This window comes from Nerophis ophidion, linkage group LG17 (assembly GCF_033978795.1).
Source record: "Nerophis ophidion isolate RoL-2023_Sa linkage group LG17, RoL_Noph_v1.0, whole genome shotgun sequence".
NCBI classification, from domain to species: Eukaryota; Metazoa; Chordata; class Actinopteri; order Syngnathiformes; family Syngnathidae; genus Nerophis; species Nerophis ophidion.
In genome coordinates this window covers 14,674,994-14,697,835 of record NC_084627.1, presented here as the reverse complement: position 1 = coordinate 14,697,835, position 22,842 = coordinate 14,674,994, and the positions used below count along the sequence as shown (strand labels likewise).

Sequence of the window (22,842 nt, the reverse complement as noted above, 5' to 3'; positions counted from 1 at the left end):
CGCCTCCTCGGAGCCTTTTGGCCATGGAGACCAGCTGCTGGGTCTCTGCCACACCGGAGTTGGTTTGGAGGGACTGGAGGAGATGCGGATGAGGAGACAGGGCCGCGGAGCTAGCACTGAGCACCGGAACGGAGAGGCTTCACGGTGCCTTGGCTGGGTGAGCGGGTGTCGGACACTTCAGTCTCCTTGGACGTATCCTCGCTCATCCATGCGGACTGGACACTGGCCGAGAGTTGGTTGGCGGCCGAGAGTGGAGTCGGCTCTCTTGGTTGCTTTGTTGGGTCTGCTCCTGTCTCTGGCCATGCTCCCTCCACCCCAGCGGACGATGGCGTGGAACACCGCAGAGGCCACCACAGTGTATATGTTTCCTTTACTTTTTATTGACATACTGCATAACAGTGTGGTACGCCAACTGCACTATAGCAGACAAACAGGCGATATAGTCTGCACAAAAAATCATCGACTGCCCCCTGCTCTCCCTGAAGGATTTACATAACTCCCGTTGCCTTAAGAAAGCAAAAAACATCAGCAAAGACAGCACACACCCTGGCTACCACCTGTTCCACCTGTTACCATTGGGCAGGCGCTACAGGTGCATCAGAGCCAGAACAAACAGGCTAAGAGACAGCTTTTTTCCCAGAGTTGTCACCATGTTGAACTCTAACTTATAATAATAATAATTCACCCCTGTACAATATCATGCCCTAATACCCTACTGTGCAATACTACCCTTCGAGTGCAATACGTCATGACACTGATTGTTATTCATTACTTCGGTACTCTTGTCTTGTTCAGTATATTGTACAGTATTTTGTATTTCTACAGTGTTTTGTATATTGTACAGGATTGATTGTTATTTATATTGGATAGTAGTCTGTTTATTTCAATTGTTAGTTCAATTGTGTTATTTATTTTACCCCATATTTGTTCCCACAACCGCACCTTAAGTTGGAGTCTTGAATCTCGTTATATACTAATATAATGATAATAAAGTCTATTCTATTTTATTATTCATAGTTGTATGTAGGAGTGGCTGGTTGTATCCACTGCTTTAAAGTCTTTCATGTCCTTTGTGTTCTTTGATGTTTGATGTTTCCCTCTTACACACATGTGAGAGGGATGTGTACTATGGCTATGAGTTGTTGTTTTTTTTCACTTGGCCTCAGTCTGGACCCCCTCTCCAGAGGCCCAGGCTTAGACCGATTTTTTCATTTTATTTTATTGTTATCTTTTATTTTTTTCTTCCATTCCCCCCACTTGTATACCTGTATCTCACCTTTTTTGTAAGGGGTGCCGGAAGTTGGCAGACCCGTCAGCGATCCTGTTCTGTCTCCCTGTAATGTTTGTCTGATCCTTAATGGGATTGTGCTGAAAATTAAAAATTTCCCTCGGGGATTAATAAAGCATGTCTGATTCTGATTCTGATGTGGTTAGTATGGTGGACCTGGCGCAGCAGTCATGGGTCATCAATTGATTTGAAATTTAATATTTGTGCTATAATCATCATATTTATTATTTAAATTATTCCTAAAAAAATGTAAAAGTTCATATTTGAAGAAATTAATAGGTTTTGGTCAAAGGAGATTTTAATGACAGTCATGTTGTGGGTGCGCCCCCTACCGACCAAGATCTGAGCGGAGAGCAAACTGATGACGTGGTTGACTCGCGCAGCAGCAGCAGCAGGATGGCTGACCAGAGCAGGCAAACAAAACTCGCCGCAGCCAAGAAAAAGGTAACATTATTTACAATTAGCCCTTTAAGTGTCACGAAACGCTTATTTTGTGTTTGCCACAATGACACGGACGTACTAACCCAGCAATGGCGGTGTCATTACACGTCGCCCGACCTCTACGCCGTCGCTTGTCCGGCCTCGGTCGCTCATGTTGGGCCAAGATGGGCAGGAAAACCCGGTGCTGTAAACGAGGCCTCTACTTAAAACATCAACTTTTCCGAATGATCAATATTGAATTCACGTCCTAATGACATTTTTATCTCCCGATACCATTTGAACAACCGGTGGTTTATATATTCAAGGTTTAAAAGCCGCTTTGTAAAACGACAAACTAAATTCAAGCGAAGCAGGACGTGCTAACGTGGCTAGGCGAATGTTAGCAAAAATGCTAAGTACTGACTAGTTGGCTTGGTGTAAGCATGTCTAAATCACGGGGCAGCTTTTTGTTACTTGGGTGCTTTTTGGTTCTAGTTTTCCTATCGGACGTATAGAATGACAACAACTGTTTTGACAGCTGACAGCTCACTTCCGTCCCGCTGTGTGCTTGACTTAGGCGTGTAAGCCTGGTTAAAAACATGGCTGTTTTAAAATAAAAATAAAAAAGTGCCACATTACCTTGTAGAAGTACATCACCTAGTAGGAAATAGCATTTTCCTATCACAGCTATCCGCAAACATGAGTAGATTATAGTAACATTTCATCACCATGATTAGTTTTTTTTAAATGTCACCTCTTAATACAAAATTCCTTATTGTCCTTCAGTGCTTTTATGACTCACAATGGCGACTTATTGTGTATTTGTACTAGCAAAGACACGGAATAGGCATTTTGTCAGTGGTTATTAATGGCTGTCTTCATTTGAAACTTGATCTTATACTGTAAGTAGGCTTCACATTGTTTGAGACAAGGTTAAGTGAATTATTGCCTTTGTTGCTCAGAGCTTTTACTTTTATGCAACAAGACCTGATACGTTAACATGCACTTTTGATGTGTTTCTGCTCATATATATTATGGCGATAACGCGTTAACTATAAGTTATTTTAATGGTGATTATTTTTTTAAGGTGCGATTAACATTTTTGACCCTTGGCCCCTTGCGTAGTTTGGGGAAAAGTGTAATGGCGTCTAGTTACTTATGACCCACAGGCTCGGAAATAGCTTAGAATAATTGCGCAAAGAAAGATAGATAGATAGATAGATGAATGGATAGATAGATAAATAGATAGTACTTTATTTATTCCGTCAGAAGAGTTCCTTCAGGAAAATTAAAATTTTCAGCACAATCCCATTCAAGATCAGACAAACATTACAGGGAGACAGAACAGGACCGCTGACGGGTCTGCCGACTTCCGGCGCCCCTTACCAAAAAGGTGAGATACAGGTAAACAAGGAAATGGGAGAAAAAAATAAAATAAAATAAATGAATCAGTTTAAGCCTGGGCCTCTGGAGAGGGGGTCCAGACTGAGGCCAAGGGGAAAAAAACAACTCATAGCCATAGTAGACATCCCTCTTACAACATCAAACATCAAAGAACATTAAATACATTAAAGAGCGGAGCTGATGCAACCAGCCATTTCTACATACAGCTATGAATTAAAAGTAAAAGAAACATATACACTGTGGTGGCCTCTGCGGTATTCCATGCCATCGTCTGCTGGGGTGGAGGGAGCATGGCCAGGGACAGGAGCAGACCCAACATAGCAACCAAGAGAGCCAACTCCACTCTCGGCCGCCAACCAACTCTCGGCCAGTGTCCAGTTCGCATGGATGAACAAGGATACATCCGAGGAGACTGAGGTGTCTGATACCTGCTCATTCAGCCAAGACACTGTGAAGCCTGTCCGTCCGGCGCTCAGTGCTAACGCCGCAGTGCTGTCTCTTCATCCGCATCTCCTCCAGTCCTTCCAAACGGACTCTGGTGTGGAATAGACCCAGTAGCTGGTCTCCATGGCCAAAAGGCTCTCCAGGAGGCAGATCCAGAAGTTCACAAAAAAGCACCGCAGAAGTCACGAAAGTTCCACCCCTTGTCACACAGTCACAAAGGGTGCAGGACCAAAAGGCAAAAAAAAAAAAAATTATATATATATATATATATATATATATAGTAGCTGAGATAGGCGACCCCAGAAGGGAATAAGCGGTAGAAAATGGATGGATTTAATAACACATCAAAACAAGAGGGAAGCACAAAAGGATGACACAAGAGCACAAAGCTCCTGTCAACAGCAGCCACTACAGCGGCTCCATCTTGGAAGAAAAAAAAAAGGGCGTCCAGTTACTTATGACCCACAGGCTCGAAAATAGCTTGGATTCACTGCGCAAAGAAAGGGAGACCTTATGGAAGTCTCTGATCCAAAACCATGGCAAGTCGTTCTCCGGAGAAGACAAGACAATTTTACCTTTGGTCGGCGTGAGACAACCTCATTCCGTGTTTGGATTACAGTTAAATGCATTGGCAACGTAAAATTTATCGGACTGCTTTGGTAAAATGGAATACGAGCTGAGCAGAAACAAATATAGTAGACAGGAAATCTAAAGTCACTTTTATCTGAGATTTTCGTCAAAAGATGTCAAGTCTTTTCCCATACCAATCATACACGTCCGGTTGGCGGTTTCACAATAATAGCCCGACATTTAAAATCCAGTCTAACCAAAAAAATGTCTTACAATACCATCATCAGAATAAGAAATACTTTATTAATCCCAGAGGGGAAATTAAAATTTCAGCACAATCCCATTCAAGTCAGACAAACATTACAATCGGTCTAAGCCTGGGCCCGTGGGAAAAAAAACAATTCATAGCCATAGCACTACGTGTAAGAGGGAAACATCAAAGAACACAAAGGACATTAAAGATATTAAAAGAGTAGAGCAGATTTATGTCTCTGTTATCCATAGGTTTATCTATAACCCATAAAGTAGGCAGGCACGGAGCTATTTCTCAGCGTGTGTTTATTCCAGCCGGCACGTTAATACACTGACACACAACATCCGGATTCCCATCATGCATTGCTTCAAAACTACGGCAAGTAGTAATGTCCAAAAACACAACAGAGACAAAGAAGAAGAACGAAGAAGAGACATGACGATTTGGCTTCAAAATTGCGGCAAGTAATAATGTCCAAAAACATAACAAAGACAAAGGAGAAGAACGAAGAAGAGACATGAAGACAACGAGTAAGAAGAAGTACGCATCCAAGTTCCAAAATGATTTTAAAAAATTATTTCAGTTCATCTCGGACAGCTCGAAAGGGAAGGTATGCTGCCTGCAAATTTTGTAGAACAGACTTCTCCATTGAACATGGTGGCCGAACGTATATACTCATTCATGAACGGATTATATATGTACTTGAAAATATACAAACCCTCCCTCAGGATATAGTGATCATGCAAATAAATTTTTCTTACATTCAAAACTATTGAAATTTAAAGATCTGGTGGAACTACAAACGGTACAAATTACATTTAAAACAAAAAAAGTGTGAAGTGGGTAAAGATTATTCGTAATATGTTGTAATAAGACCGGTAAATTTATCATTCTATATAATAATAATAATAATGATAAGAAAGCTGTTTTTTTGATTTATGAAACAAGATGTTGGCCTTAATAAGTTTCACTTCTTACCATTCATTTTTGGATATGAAAAAACCTATTGATTTCATTTTTTATGTGTTTTCATTACAAAATATTTGTTTAGATTTCTGTACCTTATTGTAATGTTATTGAGACTATTTTATTTTTTTCATTATTTTTTATTTAGCTTTGATTTTACCATGTCCAAAATCAACTACTAACGTGTACAACATGCAAAGTACAGAATATCAAGAACAATTTATCATGTAGAAAAAATATCACCTAACATCTTTGACAACCAAAGCATGATTGTAACAATCCACATTATTAATGCACAAAATTGCTATCCAAACATGAAAGTGTAGCTCCTCTCCTCTACATGCAGGTGCCCCTAAAGCAGAAATACAATTTTGGTATTTCTACAATTTAGTGGAAACCCTGGCATTACCAAAATAATTTTGGTAAATAAATGCTAGTACATCAGTTTAGGAAAATGAGGGCTGGTGGATTTTTTTTGCCGTATTTGATGCACTCTGCTGCTACATTCAAGCATTGTTGAGTGTGTGTGTGTGTGTGTGTGTGCGTGTGTGCGTGCGCGCGCGCGCGCGCGCTTGCATGCGCATCTATATATATATATATAAATATATATGTATATATTTATTTAAATTATTATTATTTTTCTGTGTGTGCTGTTCAGCTGAAGGAGTTCCAGCAGAAGAGTTCCCCTGTCAGTGTTGGTGTAGATAAAGCAGGTGGAGGACTTGGTGGTGGCGCAGGAGCTAAAAAGAAGAGGAAAGGGAAAGGATTCAATCAGTACGATGCACCACCAATAGAAAGAAACTCTCCAGACAACGTAAGCTCTTTTCCTACTTTGATTTAGAGGGCCAAATACTTGGCTTTCAATGCAGGTATTACATGTCTTGTTGCATGCCTGGTGACCAGCTACAAAGAAACAACAAAGTAGAGTGGAACTTCCCCCTTAGGTCACACAATTCAGAATTTGACTAGTGCAGTGGTTCTCGAACTTTTTTCACCAAGTATCCCCTCAGAAAACACTTGGCACTCCAAGTACCACCATAATGTCCAACATTAAAATACAGTAGCGTATTAGGCCTAAATATTCATAAAAAATATGCAGATATTTTATTTAAAAAAATATATTTAATAATTTTGCCCAATGTAACATTACACACAGTTTGAACAGTAACACTGTGTTTGAATATTTAATTGAGTGATTCTTCGGTGTACCACTAGATAGAGCTTGCATAGAAATAGTGGCAGAGCCATGTTTAAAGAGAATGGCCTACTAAACCAGAGGCGCCACCTTTGTTACCAAGGAAAAGAGTGCGGTTTTGACTGCAAGTATGTAAATGCAGTCGTTCTGACATTGGTTTTCCTTACGAAACCAACGCAAATAATAAGTCTAAATATAGTTCTAAACATACTTCAGCACACAAACGTACAATAAAAACATGCTTTTGTTTTGTCAAAGTACAATTTTGCAGCCGTAGTTGATGCACGCTGCTGCTACATTCATGCATTGTTGAGTGTCCAGCAGGCTGTATAACACACACCGACAGCGCGAGAAAAAGACAAAAAAATACACAGAACGACCAGAGAAACGTATTACCTTCATTTTGCCAAAATCTTCATTAGATTTGGACCAACAATCACTGAGAAATTGTGGCTTTTGTGTGACGTATGTCAACTGTGGTGGCTGCCTCCAATGTATTGTTTGTAATTACTGTGCTATCTATGCCTGTGCTTTCAGACTTAGACAAACTTTATCAATCCACTATCATCTATTATTGATCCAAAATGTATTTTTTTTTTAATTGTTGAATGTATACTTTGTCTATTTTATATTTGTGTTCGACTTTCCCTTCCGTTGTTACCGAATAGCATTATGTGAGTTTTACTGAGATTCAAGGATAGTCTGTTTTTGTCAAACCATCTCTTTAATTTGTTAATTTCTTCCATTTTTATTTGTATTACCTTCTGTGTGTTCTGTCCTGAACAAAACACAGATGTTGTGTTGTCTTTAATTTGCACAAGACTACTGTAGTGTGTGGCTCTCCAGTGTTGACGGCAAACCTTCTCCAATAGATGTCGTAATTCTCCATGCTGCACAACAGGGTATATTTACACGCTGAAAAACTAACAAGGAAGCACCACAGACACATAGTAGCAGTCATGGCACCTTGCAGTCATATGAGTGCCTTTTGTCCAATCATTGAGGAGATTGCCTAAAACCAGGTTGGCCATACGCTCTTTATACATGTCTGTGACTAGTGGTACACGTACCCCAGTTTGAGAATCACTGGACTTGTGGCTTTACCTTATTTTTATACTTGCAATTAAGGTCCTGGAATGTATCAATTCTGTGTTCGTTGTAATCTATGGTTAACATTTTTGGTTTTGAAATCCAAATTAGAGGTTCCATTGTATTATCAGACACGATAGATAACAGACCAGTCCTTTTTTGATGGTGTTAGAATGGTAGTGCTTTGGAAGATTTAATCAGGTTAAGAAAAGAAAGTAGTTGTAGTATTTTGTGTACCAAACCTGTTTCTCCACATGTTTTAACCTTTCCCCTTTGTAGATTCCTTTGTGAATTCCTTAAACTCCCTCCTAGCTGTCTTCTAAAATGTTCCCTCTCCTTTTTTCACATCTCTTTGGTGTCTGTAGTTTGACAGTATTCTCAAAACACTTAGCCAAAGCAATGGAGTTGTCCTGCCTCCATGTGACAAACGTCAGGTAAGTTTTTGTTGCTGTCTCTCCATCCTCATGTCTGCACCTTCCGTTTTGATTCTTTCCTCTACTGTACCGCCTTCTACTCATATCTTATTTATGCATCTTCACCGCCATCTTTTATGAATGGTCCAGAAAGCATGGGCCTGGTTTAAAGGCCTACTGAAATGAGATGTTCTTATTCAAACGGGGTAGCAGGTCCATTCTATATGTCATACTTGATCGTTTCGCGATATTGCCATATTTTTGCTGAAAGGATTTAGTAGAGAACATCGACGATAAAGTTCGCAACTTTTGGTCGCTAATAAAAAAGCCTTGCCTTTACCGGAAGTAGCAGACGATGACGTCACCGGTGTGAGGGCTCGTCACATCCTCACATTGTTTATAATGTGAGACTCCAGCAGCAAGAGCTATTCGGACCGAGAAAGCGACAATTTCCCCATTAATTTGAGCGAGGATGAAAGATTTGTGGATGAGGAAATTTAGACTGAAGGACTAGAAAAAAAAATAAAGTAAAAAAACAAAACAAAAAAAGGCGATTGCATTGGGAGCAATTCAAATGTTTTTAGACACATTTAGTAGGATAATTCTGGGAAATCCCTTATATTTCTATTGTGTTGCTAGTGTTTTAGTGAGTTATATAGTACCTGATAGTCGGAGGGGTGTGTCCACGGGTGTGTTGACGCCAGTCTCTGAGAGAAGTCACGAAGCTGCAGCAGGACAGAAGCTCCGCTGATCTCCGGTAAGAGGCGACTTTTTACCACAATTTTCTCACCGAAACCTGCCGGTTGACAAGTGGTCGGGAACCATGTTCGCTTGACCGCTCTGATCCATAGCAAAGCTTCACCTCCGGGAATTTTAAACAAGGAAACACTGTGTGTTTGTATGGCTAAAGGCTAAAGCTTCCCACCTCCATCTTTCTACTTTGACTTCTCCATTATTAATTGAACAAATTGCAAAAGATTCAGCAACACAGATGTCCAAAATACTGTGTAATTGCGCGATGAAAAGAGACGACTTTTAGCCGCAAGTGGTCCCCTCCAACCAATAACGTCACAAACACGCGTCATCATACGCGTCATCATTCCGCGACATTTTCAACAGGAAACTCCGTGGGAAATTTAAAATTTTAATTTAGTAAACTAAACTAGCCGTATTGGCATGTGTTGCAATGTTAATATTTCATCATTGATGTATAAACTATCAGACTGTGTGGTCGATAGTCGTGGGTTTCAGTAGGCTTTTAAGCTCAATGTTTTGCACGTCTAGAGCTTGAGAAAAATGGTGTATGTAAACGTTGTTTTAAATACAGTAGTACCTCAACGTTGAAGCCTAATTGGTTCTGTGACGCAGCTCTTAACTCAAAACACTTGTATCTTGAACCAACGTTTAATTGGCGCTTACCCCAAAAGAGCACATTTTTATCATGAATTAAGAAATATTTTATAAAAACGATACAATACAATGTACCATTAACAACTACAATAGTTTTATGAAGTAATATAAAACCAATGATAATAATGTACAGTGTTTACTTTGGAGAGTTGGCTGATCTCCTTCCATGATTTATTTGTTAAATTCAATGAATATCATGCCATTGCTTCTTCTCAGCACTGTTCTTCACACCCACATTCTTTCTTCCCATGCTTGGAAAATCAAGGTTATGTTGATATGTAGCTATAAGCTAATGCTAGCGAGTAAAACTTCTTACGAGATTCACTGTGGCATTTGCTATGCCAAGTGATAGGGGGATGCTTGTAACTCAAGTTTTTGCTTGCAACCTAAAGCATAACAGTTACCCGAGAGACAGCTCATATCTCAAAACACTCCTTTGTTGAGGTAGCACTGTATAGCGAGTTCACACCACTGTTTGCTAGGGATTCTACCCATTGTGTTTACTGTTAAACGGAGCATGCGGCATGGCTTGCAGAAACATTTTGAACGCATACAGTAATGTAAGCATTATCCCTTCTTTACATGAATGTCTATATAACTGTCCTTTATACAGTACAAGTTGTGCATCCTTTAGGTGTTGTCTGTCCTAACTTGCGTGCGTGTTGTGTGTATGTGCCATTTTAGAACTTAGCCGACATGGAGACCACATGCTCCTCAGTTCCCCCGCCCACGGAGGACCTGGCAGCTGAGCTTGACTGCAACACGCCTGTATCTAACACTACCACTAGCACTAACGCCGCTACTAACCTTCAAAGTGTAAGCCACCATGCTGACCTGTCACAGGTGTGTCACTTACGCTCTGCATACATTTTCTTCAATACAACTTCATACACATTACGGTATACAGTATTTGTTTTTTGGGGTCACAAGTAAGTTTGGAAAAAGTACATCAACATATTGAGATCTGGCCTCAGATAAAAAAACAAAAATATAATAAAGGTGCAGATTTAGGAGATTTTTTTTTACAGTTCCAGAGTTCTTGTCTTTATGCAATATGGCAGTGATCCCCCACATTAGGAGATATGTCCTGTCGGTGACATTTGCATTTTGCATAATTATCGACCCATACTGGACAGGAATACAACAGTATCGTCCAGAATGTCATAATATTTAAATTCAGATTGGTTCGACATGTTTACGATTGCCATTTGTCCATTCTTTTGTCCTGCAGAACTACCCCGATACCAATGGCAATGAAAGTTTAACAGAGGAAAATATGTGAGTAAATTCATATTACCTAACCTCTCTGACTTGTGAGAGTGCACAGACGATAAGTATGAGTGCATGTACTGTGTATTGCACAGGCAATGTTATGTATTAATGTGTGTCATCCCACAGGCCGCTGTCTTCCACAGAGAGCCTGAGACAGCTATCCCAGCAACTAAACGGCCTTGTCTCTGAGGTACATCCAACGCCAAGGCATTGTCCATCAAACTTAACTTGGAATTCAAATGAATGTAATTGGTATCACAGGTTCAATCATATTCTATTCTTTCAGACGCCTGCTGCTCACGTGAACGGCGAGAGAGAACTGGAGGTGAGAGTGAAAATACATATATGTTGAGCACACACTCCGATGATTACCCATTTTGTTAAAACTTTCACAAAGGATTCTTCTTCCTACCACATGTCCTTTTTGTTTGGCCTTTGCAACAACACTTTATCTTTATCTTTAAACCCCCCCCCCTTCTTTTCCCGGATGCATGTATGCACGATAGAGTCTGAACCAGGAGCTGTCTGCTGCCCTGGAGTCCAGCAACTTAACAAACTCTCAGCTCAATACCAAGCTTGACCAGCTGGTAAGAAGCTGTGTGTGTGTTTTCCATGTGTGCATGCACTTTTGAATAATATATGCGACCACAGCGTACGTCCTGGATTAAATGTTATCTTTATTGCACGCCACTGCGATTACCCTCACTAAAAAAGTTTACCGATGCATGCACAACATCGCTTGAGTTTGATAATTTTATTTATAATTCTCATGTGTCTTTTCAATGCTTTTCTGCGGAGTATAGTGTATGGAGCTGTTTGTGCAGGTCAAAGCTGCCTTAACTTCTTAGTTAAAAACAATTTAGCACAATAACAGCAATAAGGTTGTCTTGTTTTGTGATTTGCACGGCTGGAACTGTGTCGCATCGTTGCAACGATTTAAAGTGTACCCCTTTTAACTCTTCTTTGGCTTTCTTAGGCCAAACAATCTCAGGAGGTCACTGATCAGCTACAAAAGGTATACAGAATTTTTTGATTTATTTTTTGCTTGTTAATCATTCCTCAGTTTTATCTCCTTTCCCGGATGTTCATAGTGTTTGTATTTGTGATCATTCAGGAGCGAAAAGAATTTGAACAAAAGTTTTCCAAAGAGCATGGTGCAATGCGAGAGCAACTGCAGGTAAATGAATTCGCTAGAAAATGTGAATGCAACAGTTGCGAAAAAAAGTTCTTGTAGTCACTAAGCCTGGGCCAATAGTAAATAAATCAAACGGTAAATTAAATTGAACTCAATAACTTTCCATGTTTGTGTGTTTTTTGTTTTCTTTGTCTTTCACTTTCAAACAGGGTCCAAGGGTTCACTTTGTTCTTCGATCTCCCGTTTATTTATTCGTGGAATTAAATGAACAGTCATCCTCAATCTTTGTCACGGTGGGCCGGAGTTGGGATTGCTAAATTACACGCACAAAGTGCATGAACAGAGAGCCTCACTAGTCATGACTCACTAATGAGAAGCACCGCAAAGAAATGACAATTAGGAGGAAAAAAGATGATTGCAAAGTCAAATGTGTCTTTGGGGTAGTACTTCGAATTGGCTAGATGAAAAAGCCGAATTGGTTGCAAAGTGATGACAAGGGGGAAAAACAGTGTTATTACATAAAATGTAATAACACTGAGATCTAATTAGTCGCAGACAAAGCATCACGTGAAATATTGTATGTTGTTTTCTAAGGTTCACATTCAAACTATCGGCATACTTGTGTCGGAGAAATCGGAGCTGCAGACGGCCCTACAGTACACGCAACAGGCGGCACGGCAGAAAGCAGGTGCGGGTGTGAAGACACAAGCGAACCTGGCTAGTATTTTTTTTTTAAATTGATATTGTGTTCAGCCGAGGCCGAGGACCTCAACAGCAGTCTTCAGACATCAAGGCAGAGAGTGTCGGAGCTGGAGAGAACGCTGTCTTCTGTCTCAACGCAGCAGAAACAGTTTGAAAAGGTAAATGCAACATAAATGCAATAAACAAAGCAACATTTTGGCTCATTTATATTTTGTTTTTTTCTCCAGCACAATAAAGAGTTAGAAAAAGAGAGAGACACTTTGAGGCTGGAGGTATTTAGACAAAGGTAAGTTACATTATGAGAGCACACATTCTTAGCAGATCGACATTGCATTCTTAAATGTATTGTTTTGGCGCAGTTCTATTCATCTGTCATATTTTAGGTCACGCACAATTTTTATTTTTTGCAATTGTTTGCAGCAATTTGAGTGAGGAGTTCAAACAGCTGACCTCCGAGCTGTCAGAGCAGCTGAGGCAGAGAGTGCAGGAGACGGTAGCATTGAAGCTGGAGGTGGATGATCTTCACAAGAGGCTGGAGATCGCTGACCTCATGTTGCAGCAGGTTACTTTATACACAGACACCTGTGCCAATACTCGTTAAGAGTGGTAAGGTTAATAATTGATTATTTATTTCTCTGTTGGTTCAGTGCTCCACCCAGTCAGATCCCAATAGTGCCAAACAACAAATCCAACTATTGCTTGAGGAGAAGCAGCAAATGGAAGTGCATAATCATCAGGTACTGGAACTGTTTTGTTGCCTGTGAGACCTTTTGTGTACGATTATGTTAGCATAAAACTATTGTTTATAATAGAATCAATGTCATACACATGACTTAACACACAATTGATATTTGATGTAGCTAATGGAGTCAGTTGGCCAGCTGAAGACTGAGAGGGATTGCTATGCACAGCAGATCCAGGAGGAGGGTCGTGTTTGGAAAGACAAAACAGAGCAACTCCTCACACAAGTAAACAACGCAGTAACTAGTTGTGGTCATTTCTGTCCTGCTTTGGGGTGATTCATGTATTTGTGCTTGTTAGGTGTCATTAGTGGCGGAGGAGAGGGACAGAAACATCAGCAGAGTCCAAGAACTTGAAGCTAGCATCACAGAGCTAAAGAATGCTGCAGGTAGGTCATGAACATTTCTCGTGAAAAGCACCTGACAGCTTACAGCTCCAAAAGTGGTGTACAGTTTCTCTTGTAAATATCTAACTTTCCTCTCCGTCTCTTTTAGAATTGCTGTCCCAGGAGACTCACAGCGCTGCAGAGCCTCAGGCTTCAGGTCCTTCAGAGACCGAAGTAGCTTTGCAGGAGGCTCTCAACACTCTGCAACAAGAACACAACTCTCTTGATGCACAGTATCAGTCGCAAGTATGCTCAAGCAGTCATCAATATCATTTTTGTTTTATGTGTAAGAGTAATCTCTGTCCTATTCCTTTGTAGATGCGCGACAACGAGCAGCTGAGTCGCTTGTGCTCAGAGAAAGAAGCACGTCTGGCAGATCTGGAGCAGCAGGTGGAGAACCGGACCCAGGAGGCAGATGACCGCCGCCGCATGCTGGAAGACGTGCAATCAGACAAGGCTACGATCAGCCGCGCTCTCAACCAGAACCGCACACTGAAGGATCAGCTGGCGGAGCTACAGAACGGCTTTGTTAAACTGGTCAGGTTGAAACTTGACAATTGTATGCAGAAACTATCTTGCCTTCGTTTTACCTCAAATCCATTTTTTTCCTTCATATTGTACAGACAAACGAAAATATGGAGCTGACCAACGCCATTCAGTCAGAGCAGCATGTGAAGAAGGAGCTGGCACGTAGGATGGGGGAGCTTCAAGAGGAGATACATAACGCCAAAGAGCAGGTTTGTTTCTCATGAACCTTGTACTGCATTGCTTTGAGGGGGAACTGCACTTTTTTCTCAAATGTTCACAGTCCTTTTGTGTGACAGGAACATACATGTTTTTCTTTTTCTATGCATTCTATATTGTAATATACAGCAAGTATGACGTCGCTAACCATGAAGCTAAGGGGAGTCCTCTATTGCGCCTATAAAGCCCCCTTAAAAAAAACATCCAAAAATTGCCAACAATACTCCATTTACTTGTCATGACCCGCATATTAACCAAATATTAGCAACATTGTTATAGGCATTAACATCGAGGAACTACTTTTAGTAATGCGGCGCCTTGATCACTGAGGTAGGTACTACAGCTACTGACATACTGAGCAGGTGAGATTCTGTGTCACCTCTAACTTGGTAAAAGTTTGTGCTTGATTAGAAATCAAGCATCTCACTTGTATTGTAAAACTTTGAAATTCAATTTAGACCTGAAGACATCGCGAGGAAGTCATAACAAGACACTCATTTGCTCCAAACATTGTTTACATGAGGTGTGAGGATTATGATTAATTCACCATCCAAACAGGGTTTCACAAATCTTGCAATTAAAGATACTGTATAAGTACTATCTATCTATCAGTCTGGATTCAAGTGAGAACGGACATTGTGTATAGTAACTGATTGTTTTTTTTATGTTTCTGGTGTGTATTTCTTGTACGGCCTTTAGCAATACTGCTATTTTATGCTTTGTGTTTCAAAATAGCTGGATCTGCTTTGCAACCAGCTTCTACAACTTGTAGCTCATCCTTCTTATATTCAGGATCAAAAATATAATGTGCTGGATCATCATTTGTCCCAAAGTAATCGAAAAAATTGTTAAAAAAAAAAAAAGTAAATCTGACATGTTATCATGAATGTGCCTGTCACTACTTTACATATATACTTACAGCGAGTATAGTTTTTTAGAGGGCTTTATAGGAAGAAGAGATCAAATCCCCATTACCTGCGTTTTTTGCTGATTTTTGCTAGTTTTTATTTTTGATTCAGAATGCATAAAAAGACAAATGTATATGCATTTCTCACATAGGGATTGTGAATGATAGGCAAATTTCCCCCAAAAAAGTGAAATTCCCCCTTGTATACCAAACATTTTTGCTTAGTGCCACAGATAAACGCTGCACAATTTTAACTCAACTGAATCCCTCTGCCAATTGCCCCTTCAACTCTCCTCCAGCTGGAATTGAAACATAAAGAGGCTGAAGGACTGGCAGAGCAGAGGAACCAGGTGGCGGCCCACCTGCAGCAGTACTGTGCCGGTTACCAGGCTCTTGTGTCCGAGAGGGAGCAGCTCCACCAACAGTATTTGACACAGAGCCAGATCATGGATCGGCTGCAGCATGACGAATCCCACGGCCGCACTCAGCTAGAAATGAGCCAGAGTCAGCTGCACCAAGCACAGGTATGTGTTGAACTACTTCTGGTTTGTCTTTTTCTCTTTATCTGTTTGTTTTTATTAACGCTGCACCTGTCTCCCCCTGCAGGAGCATTTGGAGCAGTTGGTCAAAGATAACGAGCATTTGAAGAGTGAGGTGAGGGAGCTGCTTAACAGTTCAGCTCTCGCCGTGACGCCACGAGATGAAGGTATAGTGTTGGTTTACTCACCGCCATTCAACATCCTATTGTTTTATTAACAGACCCTCTTTTTTGTCGTTATTTGTGTCAGGAGACGGCATTGAAAGTCAGTCACCCCAAGAGAGTGTTACAGAGTTGTCCTCCATCGTCATCCCTCAAGACTTTGAGAGCCAGAAAGAGATGGTTAGTACAATGTTTTTGTTGAAAAATGACTATTACTGATTAATAGGGATGTGAATCTAAAAACAACTCATGATTTGATTGGATTCCATTATTTTGGAGTGACGACTTGATTCAGAATCAATTCCTGATTCAAACAATATATTATGGGTGAAAAATTATTTTTTTAAACTTTTTATAAAATCTCTTGGCTGCTGACGTATGACATAATACGGGCAGCGAGTAAGCACTCACATGGGGTATATAACATTTTTTAGAATTGATTCTTAAAACAGTTCTGTAAAAATTATTACTATTATTATTTTCTTGTTTGGTTACTTTACATCAGATTTGGGTATAGATCCATTACCAAGTTGTTACAAGTGCAGTATTGGTCATACCAATGCTGATTCTAATTACGGTAAATGATAAAAAAAATAAAAATAACACAATTATAATACACACACAACACAGTATGGGGGTGTAACAATATCAGTTACATATTTAAAATGATTTCCTACTATTGGCTTTAATTTAAATGATTAGATTTTTGCCAATAAAGTCCTTCCGTGTCCAGGTACTTATATTTTCTGAGTTTGTAAGCTATAACAAAAACCACTAAAGATTTTGTGATAATAAAAAATATTGATCCAACATCTTTGGTATTAACTAAATACTGATACTATATTTGGTATTGTTACTATCTATTTGTATTGACCTGTCTACCTCTGTTTACGTTCAAGAGCTCCATCTTAGTGGTTAGCATGACTTATTTTATCCTGCTATGGTGTGTAGTGTAGCATGTTAAGCTATTCCTCATCCCCCAATAATAATGATATTCGTTAGAACAGATGTTTACCTTAGCCGCTACAGAGAATGCTATATAATGTTAAGGACCCAGTCATTCTGTTGACCTTGTCAGATTTGCAGGACCAAACATCAACATGTATTATCACGATATAACGATTGAATTAAATCAGGGGTGCCCGTTAGGTCGCTCGCAAGCTACCAGTTGATCCCGGAGTCGATCGCGAGGCATTAAAAACAATAGACCTAAAAAATAAAGATCATAAATGTTGACTACATCACTTGATCGAAATTCACGGCACCCGAGTATCTTGTGAGATGGCGCTAGCTGCTGACAGCTCAGTGTGAAAAATAACAAAATCGACCGTCAGGAATGCAAGAAGCACTTTTTTACTACAATGGACTCTCTCCGAACCGGCCGTCAAAAATGTAAAGACCAACCACACAGTTCCTGTCTTCACAATAAAAGTGCTGCTCCATCCTGCCTGTGCTAACAAAATAAGGGTCTCACAAAACTAGCGCATACAAGCTAGCAAGTTACAAAACCGCTGATGTATTTTTTGTAAAGAGTAAAAAAACTAGTATGGAAGCTGGACAAATAAGAAGCTAAAAACCAACCAGTTTCATGCGGAATTGGAAGGATATTTTTTTCATCTCCACGATGTCAATTCAAAGTTGTGGAACTTATTAGCACTACTGAGAATTCTGTCTGATTTGTGATTTCATTCAATGCAAGTCATCAGAATAAGGTGATACACCAACTTATCTTCTTGTCTTTAAAAAAGAAGGGAATCTATATGTGTTAAATAAACATGCTTGTATTTTTATTGAACACCTTTAACATGTTAACTAAAACATCCATTGTATGTATGTTTGTGTGAGTGTGTGTGTGTGTGTGTGTGTGTGTGTGTGTGTGTGTGTGTGTGTGTGTGTGTGTGTGTGTGTGTGTGTATGTATATATATATATATATATATATATATATATATATATATATACACACACACACATACACACATATATGTGTATGTTTATACATATATACATATATATGTGTATGTTTGTGTGTATATATATGTACATATATATATGTAAAAATGTATATATGTGTATCTACGTATGTAAATTTGTTTGTGTGTGTATGTGTATATATATATATGGGTATATAGGTGTGTGTGTGTGTGTATATATATATATATATATATATATATATATATATATATATATATATATATATATATTACACATAAAACCAAAATACGTCAAATGCATTTTCTGCCATCTTTTGGAAGTAATAAAAACTACATCAAGGTGCTTTTCTGTTGAGGAGCTAATATTGATTTACACTCTTATTTGTACTTTACTTTTTTAGACAAACTATAAATAATTATTATTCATCTCATGGACATAGTTTGGGTTATATTTGACATTTATGATATTTTATATTTTGACTGACACAAATACAGGAGGAGTTCATCCGCGGGGCGTTGTCCCAGGTGGAGGCGGAGAGAGACGATGCCAGGAGGCAGCTGAGGGAGGAGCACAGGCTCCACATGGCGGCAAAGCACCAAGCCACCTTGGCTCTAAACCTAGAGCGCCACAGCCACTCCGAGCACGGGCACCATCATGGCGATGAACACCCTCATGACCAACATAGTCACTGTGAACACCATCACCAGCAATCAGGTAAGAAGACATCCAGTCTTGGGATTTTAATGCTGATGTGATCATCAATCAAGTCTTATTTTGTCTAGAAGGAGGAGTGGCGGTAGAAGTTCATCAGGCGCTGCAGACCGCCATGGAGAGGCTCCAACAGCGGTTCACCTCGCTCATGCAGGAGAAGGCCGACCTGAAGGAGCGAGTGGAGGAGCTGGAGCATCGCTGCATTCAACTGTCTGGAGAGACAGACACTATTGGTGAGCAAGGGGGATTGTTATTTCTCTTTTCAGACGCCAACTAATCACTGTGCTGACTTGTCAGGAGAGTACATCGCCTTGTATCAGAATCAGAGGGCCATCATGAAGCAGAAGCACCAGGAGAAGGAGCAGTACATCACCCTGCTGGCTCAGGATAAAGAAGAGATGAAGGTAACCAGGAGGGAACTGTTCGCTTAAGAACTGTTCATCCATCTTCAATTGTCTTCTTTTCGTCCACTAGGCGAAGCTTGCAGAGCTGCAGGATCTTGTCATGAGGCTGGTGGCCGAGAGGAACGACTGGTACAGCCGATACATGGAGGGCGTAACCCAGGTCAATCCCGACCTGCTTCCTGTTGGCGAGGACCACAGTCCAGATGCAGAGCACCAGCATCAAGCACACCACCAGCAAGCAGGCAAGTGTGGAGGATGTACTGTAAATATACTGTCAATGTATCCTAAAGATACATTGACAGTGGCGCAGTGGGAAAGTGGCCGTGCGCAACCTGACGGTCACTGGTTCAAATCCCACCTAGAACCAACCTCGTCACGTCCGTTGTGTCCTGAGCAAGACACTTCACCCTTGCTCCTGATGGGTGCTGGTTGGCGCCTTGCATGGCAGCTCCCTCCATCAGTGTGTGAATGTGTGTGTGAATGGGTAAATGTGGAAGTAGTGTCAAAGCGCTTTGAGTACCTTGAAGGTAGAAAAGCGCTATACAAGTACAACCCATTTATCATTTATAATTATACTGTACATAAATATAAATATACTGTAAATTTAACATAAATATACTGTATATATACCATAACTATTTAGTAAATGTATCGTAAACATACCTTATTTATACTCTGAATATGCCATAAATGTACCTCAAATATACTGTAAATATGCTGAATATACTATACATGTGCCTTAAATATACTATAAATATGTTGTAAATATACTGTACATATGCGACCCGACCTCGGATAAGCGGAAGATGATGGATGGATGGATGGATGGATAATATAAATACACTGTAAATATAACATAAATATACTGCATATATATGTATATAGATATATATAGTAACTATTTAGTAAATGTATCGTAAAGATACCTTATTTTTACTCTAGATATGCTGTAAATATACTGTAAATATGCTGAATATACTATAAATGTGCCTTAAATATACTATAAATATGCTGTAAATATACTGTACATATAATATAAATATACTGTAAATATAACAAATATACTGTATATATATGTATATATATTTATGTACAGTAACTATTTAGTAAATGTATCAAAAATATACCTTATTTTACTCTGAATATGCTGTAAATATACTGTAAATATGCTGAATATACTATAAATGTGCCTTAAATATACTATGAATATGCTGTAAATATACTGTACATATAATATAAATATACTGTAAATATAACATAAATATACTGTATATATATATACATATATATATGTACAGTAACTATTTAGTAAATGTATCATAAAGATACCTTATTTTTACTCTGAATATGCTGTAAATATACCTCAAACATACGGTAAATTTTCCGAATATTCTATAAATATGCCTTAAATATACTGTAAATATGCTGTAAATATACTGTACATATAAGATAAATATACTGTAAATATGCCATATATGTACCGTAAATATGCTGTGTACATACCTAAATATGTTTTAAATATACCATTAATATGCCATTAATCTACTGTAAATATGTGTTTAATATAGTGTAATGTAGTGTATGTCACAAGCCACTTAGTTTTCTTGGAGTAGACAAAATGAGGCATCTTATTGACTGGAACAAAATGTGGATATTAGCTGTTTACATTATATAAAATGTTGATTATGTGAACTATAACATTACGTTTCATTTAATTTGTAAATATTTGAACACAAACTGAGAATAATCATTGAAAATGTCATAAGTCTTTACGTTTACATTTTGAATTGTAACGAAATTTTATTATTGTCATTTAATAATGAATTATAATTTTTTTGAAGTGTTCATCTATCTTTGCCTCTTAGAAGCCATGGAGGTCATCCCCCTGTCAGAGCCCACCGCCCAGGAAGCCCCCTCGTCGACTCACGTCCCCGTCCGCAGCGAGCCCGCGGCGCTGGCGCCCGAAGGAGACGGCACGGCTCAGCAGATCATGCAGCTCCTCCATGACATCCAAAACCCGCAGGGGAGCACGTCCCGACTTTCCCCCTTAATGGGCGACAACCCCTGCATCCCCTTCTTCTACCGCCCTGACGAGCAGGACGAGGTGAAGATACTTGTGGTGTGAGCACTACTTCCCCTGCATTTTAGACTCTTCTTCTTCTTCACACACAAGTGCAATAATAGGAACACACGTTAGCTTGAATGTACTACAATTTACTGTCAGCTTGCATTTTAAAGGCCAAAAAAGGACCTGACCTCCCCAACATCATCTCAGCCGCTTTCTGGGCTCCCTTTTTTTTTTTTTTTTTTTACTTTCCAGGTCCTTCTGTTACGTTTTGCTTGAATCACTCAACCGGTGTGTGTGTGTGTGTGTGTGTGTGTGTGTGTTTGTGCGCGTGTGTTTCTCTCCTGTATCATTTTGTAGATTTAATCATGAAATAGAAGTTTAAATTGCACTAAAACTGTTAACACTAAGCAGCGATGGGATTGATGAAGCCCCTCCCCTTGGAAGGCTGAGATCCTGTGTTGAAAGGAAGTAAAGAAGGTGCAAGTGTGTGTGACGGATGTAAATATAGAAATAATCACGGGACCAATCCATTTAATTATTAGAAACATGCCCTGCCAAATTCCCCAACAATAACAAATTTGTTTTGTTTTTTAACCATAAATCTTAATTTGGCCCCAGAATCATTTTGCATTGGAATTAATTTGTAGACATGTAGAAAAACAAAATAAAGCTGCAAAACTGGTTCTAATTCGATTTAAATGTATGAAATAATGTTTGAAATACACTGTTGTGTGCCATTGAGAGCAAGCAATGACTGTAAATACTGTAAGTGTGTATCATATTGTATATTCTGCTGGGTGTGTAAGTGTGTGTGTGGCGGGGACGTTACTGACTGCAGGTGATTGAATACAAAGAAAGATTAAAATGAGAGATGCTATTTATTATTCTTATTGTTACTATTATTTGGAATGATTGACTCCCTTTCAACCAATCAGTTTAAAAAGTGAAGAAATGAAGGATGGTTCAAGTGATTGATTTGTTGGCAGGAGCTGTGATTTTTTTTTTTTTTCCACCCCCCTCTACTGAATAAAACTGATTGAGCAACATTCTGTGTGTGTATTCCATTGTAAAAATTACATAAGATAAATTTATTACACATTCATAACGTACATTATGTAAAAGAATACTGTTTGCATTGCACTCTCGAAGAGTTGTTTGCCCTCAGTCTTTTTGTCCATGCACAACACAATTACTCAACTTTGCTGTATTAAAATAAAGTAAAATTACATGTTTATTTATTAAATACATGGATGTGTGTGTATGTATATATATATCTATATATATATTATATGTATAATATATATAACATTTTGTATTTACCCAACATGTACAGTTGAACGGTGGATTATTTTTCCATCTGCAGTACACAAACTTGTCCACAAGAGGGCACAGCTTCCTCGTTCGCTGTCTACTTGGTGTAATTCACCAATTCTGCCACTAGAGGAGTAAGTACACATTTTACAGTATGCAATTACACATTTGCGCAGTAGTAGAATAATAACTGAATGCCGAAAAACAAACAAGCCCGAGATTTTGTGATTTTTTTCCCCGAATAAATTTAAGGATTAAAAACAATGAACTATTAAGCACTGTAGTTTTATAGAATATTATTTCAATAATAGGTTTTTTCACTCTAAAACTATTTGACACTGTATTTTTTTGTACAATATACAATATCTCATGTCATA

At 39.2% G+C, this 22,842-nt stretch overlaps 1 protein-coding gene across 8 annotated transcripts; it reads left to right on the top strand.

Annotated features, from left to right (window-relative positions):
* The first annotated feature begins 1,624 nt into the window (after positions 1–1,624).
* golga2 (golgin A2) lies at positions 1,625–22,200 on the top strand. Of its 8 annotated transcripts, none has more exons than XM_061876378.1 (28): positions 1,625–1,732; positions 6,004–6,159; positions 7,995–8,063; positions 10,137–10,268; positions 10,684–10,730; positions 10,851–10,914; positions 11,011–11,049; positions 11,231–11,311; positions 11,701–11,739; positions 11,839–11,901; positions 12,454–12,547; positions 12,613–12,719; positions 12,789–12,847; positions 12,982–13,123; positions 13,209–13,298; positions 13,422–13,529; positions 13,603–13,690; positions 13,797–13,933; positions 14,006–14,224; positions 14,311–14,424; positions 15,638–15,862; positions 15,945–16,044; positions 16,127–16,218; positions 18,466–18,685; positions 18,754–18,915; positions 18,980–19,086; positions 19,157–19,328; positions 20,952–22,200. In XM_061876378.1, the coding sequence occupies exons 1-28, from the start codon at positions 1,685–1,687 to the stop codon at positions 21,209–21,211; spliced, it is 3,234 nt and encodes a 1,077-aa protein (XP_061732362.1). In that variant the 5' UTR covers positions 1,625–1,684; the 3' UTR covers positions 21,212–22,200. The 8 variants fall into 8 exon arrangements, with proteins under 8 accessions (XP_061732362.1, XP_061732361.1, XP_061732360.1 ...); XM_061876377.1 differs by having other exon boundaries at positions 10,137–10,295; positions 18,757–18,915; XM_061876376.1 differs by having other exon boundaries at positions 10,137–10,295.
* Positions 22,201–22,842: the final 642 nt, after the last annotated feature.